The sequence below is a fragment of the Corvus cornix genome, chromosome 9, assembly GCF_000738735.6.
Source record: "Corvus cornix cornix isolate S_Up_H32 chromosome 9, ASM73873v5, whole genome shotgun sequence".
Taxonomy (NCBI): domain Eukaryota; kingdom Metazoa; phylum Chordata; class Aves; order Passeriformes; family Corvidae; genus Corvus; species Corvus cornix.
Genome location: NC_046339.1, coordinates 7,264,914 through 7,275,028, shown reverse-complemented (window position 1 = coordinate 7,275,028; position 10,115 = coordinate 7,264,914). Strand labels below are relative to the sequence as shown.

The 10,115-nt window shown below is 42.2% G+C and overlaps 1 protein-coding gene across 1 annotated transcript; it reads right to left on the bottom strand.

Moving 5' to 3' along the window:
- Nucleotide 1: 1 nt before the first annotated feature.
- Nucleotides 2–9,759, bottom strand: TTC14 (tetratricopeptide repeat domain 14). Its single transcript, XM_039556819.1, is given in 11 exon segments — nucleotides 2–1,442; nucleotides 1,884–1,993; nucleotides 3,942–4,059; nucleotides 4,776–4,898; nucleotides 4,980–5,099; nucleotides 6,134–6,205; nucleotides 7,526–7,678; nucleotides 8,281–8,410; nucleotides 8,499–8,583; nucleotides 8,948–9,147; nucleotides 9,364–9,759. Coding segments are annotated over 11 exon segments (2,442 nt in total). The 5' UTR covers nucleotides 9,722–9,759; the 3' UTR covers nucleotides 2–469.
- Between the last annotated feature and the right edge of the window lie 356 nt (nucleotides 9,760–10,115).

Sequence of the window (10,115 nt, the reverse complement as noted above, 5' to 3'; positions counted from 1 at the left end):
ATTAAGAAAAATTAAGAAAATTTAATGACCAAATGGGCTATATACATTGATGGCACATGACTTCATTCAGTTATCCTAGCTGGAAGTTAAGTCTGATAGAAAAATATCAACAGTCAATTGTACCCCAGGGACAAGAAAAACCAAGCCCATCTGTTGTTAAAGTGCGTATTTGATGTGAGCACAGCTAAACTACACCCAGAGGTATCAAGGGATTTCAGCCCATCAGACACAATATTGTACAGGAACACCTCAAATTAAGAGCACAGGAAATTTGTATCTTAAATAATAACTGATATTTTATGTAAGATATTCTTCCATCTCTTTCCACCATATCTTTTAGAATTCTTTCACATTCGGAATACAGAAAAAATTCTGCCTTTCTCTCACTCTTTGTGTGTATTTCCTCACTCGATACTAAGTTAAAAGTTCACATAACTACACTCATCCAAGTAGTGTATTCTCAGGTACTTCACTGTTTCTTCTGCTTACTTCCTTTTTCCCTCTCAAACTCAGCTATCTGATTGAATATGTTAACTAAGTTCTGAGGCAGGTTTCTTTTAACACCGCTTTCTGCTTGTTCTGTACCATTTAAAGACATTTCTTCATCTGGTTCCTTTGTTTTGTCAGTCTCTTCATAACTTCTTTTTCTATTCTTAGACTCACTTTCGTTTTTATGGTGCCTGTCACTATCATAACCTTTGTCACCTTCATGTGAGCAGCTGCTAGAATATGACCTGTACTTGCCCCCTGACCTGCCAGAATAGTCAGACCCAGGGGACATGTAATACCTGTCTTGACCTGAGCCATGTCTCTTAAACTGCTCTCTTCTCCACTCTCCATCCCTTTCAAATCTCCTGTAATAATGCATCCTGGGTTTATAATCTGACTTATGATACGAACCTGAAGAACCCCTCCAACTGGAGAAAAATCTCTCTGGTTTACCATATTTTTCAATTTTGCTATGACTTGGCTGATTTCTGGAGCTACTGTAAGAATCTCTTGAATCTTCAAACCTACCTCCAAAAGTGTCTTCATCATCACCTGAAGTCCTCGAAAAAGAACAGGGTCTGTCTTTCTCTTTTACCTCCATTTTTGGGCACGCTACGCTGTCCTGCCTTTCCAGCAGCTTTTCCACTTCAAAACTTTGGTTAAGAAAGGAAGCAGAGGTATCAGCGGGAGGGGAATACCACTCCTCTTTCCTATTCTGATCTTTATAATGGGAAGAAGCTCTAGATGAGCTTTTTTTGGAGCTGCGAGCAGACTCAGATCTATGCCGACGCTTTTTCCTACGTTTCTTGTGATCAGAGGAAGAGGAGGAAGAAGAAACTGATACATTTGATGATGAATCGCTTGATGATGATGATGAGGAGGAGGAGGAGGAAGAGGAGGATGAAGAAGAGGAGGAAGAGGAGGACGTCGATACTTTCCTTTTCTTCTTTAACCTAAAAAAAAAAAATTAACCTGTGAGATAACCTTCAGTGTCAGGCAAAAACTGAAAGAAAGCAAATCTGCACACCCCAGGTAGGACTATAAGGTGGGAACAGAAACTGAGCCTGACCATTTCAAATATCATTTCTTGATCAAAAAATTAGGATTAAATCCACTGAATATTTTGTAATAAAAGACATCTTTCCCAGTTTCACATGGCATTACACTTTGCAAATATGTCACACTGCAAAGTATTCCTTAACCAATGTCTCTTTCACACACAGCTCCATTAAAGGTTATATGCAGTAAAGGACACTGTCCACAAAATCATTCTGAAGGAAAAGCAGCTTACCCAGGGAGAAGTTCTCCCCAGCTTACAGCTTGTTGAGATGGATTGCTTACAGTCTCATCTGCACTTATTGCCACATAACCAGAACACTGAATATAACAGTTACCTTTTTTCTTCTTTTAAGAGCTTACGCAATTTTTCTGCGCTTGTTTCTATTTTCTTTGCTTTCTGTCTCTCTTCTTTGGCAGCTTGTTTCTCCCTCATTTCCAAAGATTTCTTTTTTGAACCCAAGCATCATAAAAAAGATTACATTAGTAATGTTAACACAGGTATTTTCCCCCCATTCAACCCCATCCAAATGTATACACCAGGAATGTTTTACCAGGATTCCCAGACCAAAAAGGAATATTGTTCAGGAATTTGGCATTGGCCATTGTGACAGTCAGGTTTAAATTTAAGGACCATATTGCAGTTTTCATTCCATTAAAAAATATATTTGACCAGTCATTGCAGTGGTACCCATGATCCCGCACACCAGGAAGCATGGAGCCCAAAAGTTGTAGATAGAATATGCAAAAAATCCCCAATATTACCAACATGTAGAAAAATAAGGAAAAAACCCCCAAACAACCGAAACACAGAAGAGAGTTTGAGGGAAAGTGTCATCATTATTGTAGTTTACAAGAAAAACATGGCAGAACCCAGTTGAAGATGAATTCAAGTTGGCCATGTTTGAATACAAACCGTTTTGTAACAATTTCACAGAGCAGTTTGATGCATAGTTTACGTAAGAAATCAAGTTCCAGGGGTTTGGTGGTGATGAGCAGCACCAGACGGCAGACACAGCAACAACAGTTCCGTTCAGAGGAAAATGCATTGGAGAAAAACACATAATCAGTATTACAGGAAAACACACCACAGAGTTGTTTCAGCCATTCTACACAGCAGGGACAGTATCAGACTTATGTACTAAGTTACAGGTAAATGCAGGAGAGCATCTAAGCAGATAAATAATCCTTAAACTACTTAAGTCCATAAGAGATCAGACTTCTGCCACTTACAGCCTTACAGAGTAGCTCTATCCAGATTGAGCAGAAAGTCTGATTATAGTTTTGAAAAGTCAGCATCTGTCTTAACAGCTGTAATAAAGGAAACCCTTCACTGCAGCCAAGGCCATGCATAGCAACAAACAACAGCTGTCATGTTCTTTATCTGCTGCATCAATGACTGCAGGAGAATGTCAAAAGAGTAACATTTATCTCCTACTTGCTGGGAATATTCTTCATCATTTTAACTGACACCTCCTTCTAAAGCAGCCAAACGCAGGTACTGCTCAAATAACATACACATCTTTATCTCTGGTGTAGTTCAGTTTTATGAAGATTGTCCTATCTCCTCTTCCCCCTTGTTTCCACACATCCTGTCAGCATTATGGCTCCACCAACTGAAGAACTGCTGACTAAAGCCATCTACCCCAGCCTGTGTACATCCTCACATGCAGAAGCACAGAACAACACAAGCCTGTTCCTCAGTGCTCTATTTTACTCTGACTCACTCTGGAAGACAACACAAGCAAAGGAGGTAAATAAAAGGGAAAAGATGACAACTCAGATTAGCACAGAGACCCAGCAGGCTCACCTGGGAAACATGCTGCGTGCAAGGGAAGAGAGAAAAAAACCACCAGACAGCAGAGGAGAAAGCTGAGATATTCAAACTGTCTGCCCACCCACCCTCCACCTCCTGCTGTTTTCCTTTAAATTACCTTTCAATTTCCCTCTCATGTGAGCTCCCTGTGCCTCAGCTTTGCCTGGCATTACTCTCTGTAACTACCCCAAGGACCAAGGGTCTGGCCTGACTATGGTAACAATGTTTCTTTGGCTCGTGGAAGTGTTTTACATTTTGAACATTTGTACTCATAGAATGTTTTACGTTAACCTCATTAATAACACTGTGTGATGGGATGTTCTTATCCTGCTTTTCTCTTTCCCTGTCTCCACTGTCTGGCATTTCTTTACTATCCCAAAACAGTGGAGTCACCAAGAGGTACCTTTCTTCTGGTAGGTACAGCCATAATGCTCACTAGAAAAATTTACTGTGGAGTAGGGAAGCAGAGAATAAGACAAACCATCAATTTAACCCCTTCCTGTTCAAAGGATTTAATATGACTTTTGATGTTCACTTATTGTCACTGAGAGCACCATATGAAAAGAAAGTAAAGAATCACCTGCATGTGCTTACGGAGTTTTGTTAAGGCCTCTTCTGCTTCCTGAAAAGTCTCATCCAAGCTTAAGGCTTTTTTGTAATAACTTTCAGCATTTAGCAGTTTCTCTTCCTCTTCCAACCTAAAATTCAAGTGATAATTCATATACAGTTAGGACACAGATTTTGACAGCTTTTTCTTATTTTAGGGCTGTCTTATTTGCAAGTATTTCTTATTTGCACTGTGACACCACCACTGCATCCCTCTGAGACCCCCTCTATCATCTCAGCTCACCTCACTAACAACACAAAACAGTATTTCTGACCTTATCATCTCCTAATCCTGACCTGTAACTCTATTCTTTGAAATGTCAATTCCAGTTTCAAAAATATTCTCTCTTCTTAACACAGGGCATAAAAGAAACCTATTCCCTAAATATTCAAAATTAAAATTTTGCATTAGAGTGGTTCATCAGTATTTCAGCAGAGTAATGGAACATCATTTTGTTACAAAACGTTTTTAAAAAAACAAACAAACAATCCTAAACTTTTTGGAATATATTCAAACAATTCACAGAACTTTATGCAAGCCTGGTATCCTACCAGTGAAAGGGTATCAAGGACTAAAAAGGATATCGAGGATTAAATCTCAAATATTTTGCCAGGCTTTTAACTGGGACAGAGGACAAAGTGTAAACCAATTACACAAGAGGGATATTTCCAAGGACTTCTTTTTTTTCTTTAAACACATAGCCAGGAAGGAAAGATGCCATTCTGTGTCCTCACTAGAATGGTATTAAAAAAAATGCTATGAGAAAACTTGTTAACAACCAACCAAACCCACAACTCCAACACTTACTGCCCGCCTCTTTCCACAAGGGTCTGACACAGGTATTTCCTTGCATTTCTGTGGGTAGGACAATTTTCTAAAGCAATTTCAAAATCCCCTATGGCTTTGTTGAGACTTCCTTTTGTTGCATATCTAGAACAACAAAAATTGCATGTGAAACAGTGATGTTTCTCTTTCACAAAGTGGAATAAACAATGAAACAAGCAGACTTACAGAGCTCCACGTGCTACCAAAGCTTCAACATTTTGTGGATCAATTTCCAAAGCCTTGTTGTACTCATTCATGGCTTCCACGTGGCGCCCAACCTTAAAATAATCCACCCCAGCCTTCACACTGGATAAAAAATATTTAGAATATATATGTACAGTTAGTTTATGCAGATTTTTCTGTTACTCACAAATTATGATTCCAAACAAGGGACAGGTAATAAAACCTGACCTTGTTATTGTGTATTTTACACTGGCATTTCAATTAGGTGACCTAATTCCACAAAAATGTATTATCTTTAATCCAAAATCTTAAGGCACTCGAGAGCATTTCTGCAGACAGTGCCACTATGTTACATTGTTTTTCATTTATGGAATTATTGTTTAAGCAATTTTCTGCACAAACTTATGAGTGACCTACCACCATTAACCTTGAACAGGCTTAATTATGTCCAAAGCTAAAAATCCCCATTAGAGCGATGGCACAAGGTGACATGGGCAGATGGTGCACACTGAAACCAGCTCATCTCACACAAATATCCTGAGGTTTGACATTTCATGTTACCTGAACATTTCTCGCACATTTTCCAAGAGATTAACTTACTAGAAAAGAATTGATGTAAATTGATTTTCAGAACAGTTCATTATAGACTTTTTTTAAAAATTAAAATTTAACTTAACATTATAAGCAACCTTTTCTGCAATTAATCAATGTTGCAAATACACTGCACAGTGTAAAAGCAACAGCAAATATCCAGGGCTGCCGTTCCATTTAACTTTCCAAAGACAGCAAGTGCACTTGTTGCATCTACAGTTTGAGGCTTAAATGACTTTATGAGTATGAGGTCATTCAACACTCAATTATAAAACAGAAAATTGTGTACTTGGTGTTATCACAAACCTTGCCCTCAACTCTAGAATGGGTCAGGATATTATAAATATTCTAAGAACTTGTCCCTTAAACCTGACACACATTTTGGAACTGGATCTCAGGACTTTGTCACATTCCCACTTGGCAGATAGGTTTACCTTCAGTAAGATCCTGGTTACATCGCTACACATGCAGTGGAAAAACTGTTTCAATGGGTGTTTACTTTGAAGAAATAGAACCTGTAACCCTATCCAACCTAGGAACAAGCTCTGACAAGAAATATCACATACCATTTCAAGGCCCAAGATGCAGACTGCTTTTTCCTCAAGGCAGGGGCAAAATCTTCTTCACTGAAATTTTTACTTTAAGGAATAAACAAATAAAAACATCAAGCTGGCTGGCTGAGTCTACAAAGTTAAGCTTACAGTATTGAAGTGCAATTGAAATAAGCTGAAATATTATTTGTACATGCCGTACTGCTCTCCCTCAGTCAGGTCTCTTCTTTCATATTTCTGAAACCAGCTTTTCCCAAACCATTCTAGAAGTGTTGAACTGAACCAGAACAACTGCAGTAGATTTAACAAAAACTACAAAGTCCACACCTGCTTTGGGCTTAATATAAGTAGGGCTCATAACATCATTCCATTTATTTGACTCCATTTTACAAAAGGCGTCAAACCTATTACTAAAATAAACATTGTGAATAAACATCTGTCAGAAGACATTAAAACCTAAACAAGTTGCATTTCAATCCACCGAAGCTGACAAGCTACACAGTACATTCCTTAAGTATCTGATATCAAACATTGCATGTGGTTAAGGTGTGTTGCTTATTGTCTTGGGGTGACTTTATGATGTGTATCCCATGTCACTGCCCTATGCCCAGAAATTAACTTTGTGCCTTTTTATGCCTGTAAACTGAGTCTGAGAGGGGGAAGGAAAAAACTGAGCAAAACTTTTTCAAAGCAGTTTGCAGCTTGTTCAAGGTCACACAGAGATAGCAACATTTTTTCCCCAGCTGAGGCACGGGAGGGAGGAGGCACCCGGTTTGCTGCTTTCCAGTCAGCTTTTGGCCAGTGGTTCAGCTTTCTTTTTCTCCAGAGAGAGACTGAGAGTTGAACTTTCCTTTTCCTTCCCTGGAATTTCGGATTTTCTCCCTTTTCTACTGGACTGCTTCAACATCAGAGCACATCGGGAGGACTTTCCACTGGGCACAGAGGGCCTGGCCCTGGGCCAAGCCCCAGCTCCGAGGAGACCAAAGGGAGGACTCGAACACTTTTCCCAGGTTTTTTTTCCACAGCGAGAGATTTTATTATTTAGCATTATTTTCCTTTTCCCATGTGTTTGGTAAATAAATAGTTTTATCTCCTTCACTTTCCTTCGAGGAAAATCTATCTTTTCCCGAACCTGGTGGGGGAGGGATGGTTGTGCCTTCTCTCAGAGGATATATTTCTAAATTTGGCCAAACCGGAACACTTATTCAGAGCAATAGGATTTCAAATGCAAATTTCTTACTCTAGAGGAGTTTGCTTTTAAATATTTAAGGACATGTACACTGCAGTCATGCAAGTCAAAACGTAAAAGGTTTAAGTGGTCTAGGATTCCCACTCACAAGTCTATTTCAATGGATTAGAATAATCTCCACAGAGCTACAGGAGAGGAACAATGTAAAAATCACTTACATTTGAAGACTTCTCAGCAAAGACGGCGGATTTGACTCACTTAGTCCCAGTTTTTCTGCTAAATATTCAACTAATGATGGATTAGCGAATCCTGGCGAACGATGCAAAACCTCTTCGAATGTCTCTCCTGTGTTGGCAACTTCCAGGCTTCGTCTTAAAAACAGCACCAATGTACACAAATGAGACCTCAGGCTCCATACTCTATTTCATCATGCATATGTTTAGAACAAAAATGCCTATACAGTATCTGTATTACTGCTCACAAACTGTTCTCTTCTACAGGCACATATTTTCCTGCTATTTACCTACCCTTATGTCCTTTACCCCAAATGAGCTTCTGAAACCTATGTGGGCACCCACCTCGCTATCTCCAGGACATATAAAAACATTACAAATATTACAGAGATAGCTGTGTCCCCATCTTCTAAAGGGAATTTTAAAATGTTAAGAATTCCTATTCCAGTCTCCCAAGGTTTGGGGTTTTTTTTTATTTGTTTATTAACACAGTCCAAAAGCAACAGGTATCTCACTCTGCCTTTTCCTTTCCTTAATAGTTTTGGAAAGAAGCTAAAAAGCCAACCACACCTACATATCCAGACACAAGTATGCTAAAGAGAAGAACAACAAGGAGGATGTGATCATCCAATTAAATCAGAAACCCCACTGACGAGTTTAAGGGACAGCCAGCCTGTCACAGATGCTCTTCAGACACCCTGACTGCACCCAGCAAGTGCAGCCAAGCAGCACATCCTTACTTATAATGCAGTGGGAAGTCATCAGAAGTGATCACGCCCAGTTTTGTGCTGGAAAGTTTGGGTGGAAGAGCCGAGCTGTAAAGCGACACTGCAAGCTTCTCGTGGTAACGGTCGACGTCCTTGAGCGCAGCTGCAGAAATAATAAAGGGGAGGATAAAATTACAGAAAGGGCTCAAACCCTAAACAACCAATTCCTGGTAACTTCTGCAGCTACTCACCTCGAATAAGGTCTCCAGTTTGATAGTAAGACAGAGGATCTCCATGGTTGCTTTGAGGAGGCACATCCCTCACAGGACACAGGGCCTGCAACAGAACAGAGCAGGAATATTACATGTGAAGCCAAAAGGTTGGGGTTTTCTTGCTCCCCAAGATCAAGCCAGAAAAGATTATTTTAAGCTTAATACACATCAGAACTGTGATTCTTAAAATATGGCTTGGTTCAAGTAAAAATTCATGCAACCACAAACTATGAACTTTTCAACCCAATAGTGTGGGTCATAGCAAGATGTGTTCACTAGCTGAGCGAACTATCACCAGCTGCCCACAAAGTCAGATTCTACTCATCATCCCAAAGCTGTTTCACCTTTACACGTTCCACTCCGTTAAGAGATGCAAGAGACAACTAATACACATCAAAAATGAAGTACTGACCAAAACTGTATCTTACAGTGATTTCCAAATCTGCAATTTCCCGTATGACACCACTTCCCAGACAAATCAACACCATGAAAAAGCCAAATTCACGGATAGAGGTAATCCTCCCAATCACGATATCGCCACGCTCGATGTCGCGGAAGAACAACTCTCTCCTCTCCTCCCTGGGCACCTCCATGAACCTCTCCAGGGGTGGCATGACAGCGTAACACTCTGCAACAAGAGCACAGCCAGTTACAAAAGGTCCAAGCGACATCCTGAGATCACAAAATATTTGACAACAAAACACGCGAAAATATTTTTTTTTTGTGCTAACAGGAAGACTGCACACAACCTATAAAAATCAATAGGAAAAAATTTCAGCCTGTTTTTAAAGGTACCGCTAAGTCAAGTGCTGCTCTTACAGAGTGACCCCCCCACCTCACACACCCTCATTCTCCTCGATCGTGTCCTCGATCGGCCCGTTGGGTTTCCACGAGTGCGCGAACAGCAGATCCGCCTTCTTGGCGATGAAGCGCTTTATCTCGGTGTCGATGCTCGCCCTCTCTTTCCTGGGGGAAGGAGAACGCGGTGAGTCGCGCCCCGCGGCCCCTCACGGCCCGCCCGGCCGCTGCCCCGGCGCCCCTCACCAGGCGGCCGGCGGGGCCCCGCGGGGCGGCTCCGGGGCGGCCCCGGGAGGCGGCAGCAGCCCGCGGAAGTCGGGGTTGTCGTGCTGCTCGGCGCGGAGCAGCGACAGCAGCGCGGGGCCGTGGTGGCTCAGCGCCTGTCGGAGCAGCTCCCGATCCATCCCAGCGCCAACGCCGCCGCCTCGCCCGGAACGGGAAACCGCCGCTCGGGCAACGGCACAGGGCGGGACCCGGCGGCCGCAGCGCCCCCGGCGGGCGGGAGGACTGCGCTGAGCGACGGCGGCGCTGCCCGCCCTATTCGCGGGCCCGTCTCTAGTTGATAAACAGAGACTAATTAAAGAGAGCGTAATTAAGACACACAGCGCAAATTACACAGATTTTCCCCACGGGAATCGTGCCCGGCTTGGCAGCGGCGGCCCGTGCCCGCGGCAGTGCTGCCGGGAGAGGGCGCTGCGGCCCCGCGGGCCCCAGCCCGGAGCGCACAGCGCGGGGGCCGAACCCGGGGTGTCACGGGCCCGGTAGCGCCGCCTCAGCCGGCGTCGCTCGAGGAGGCGC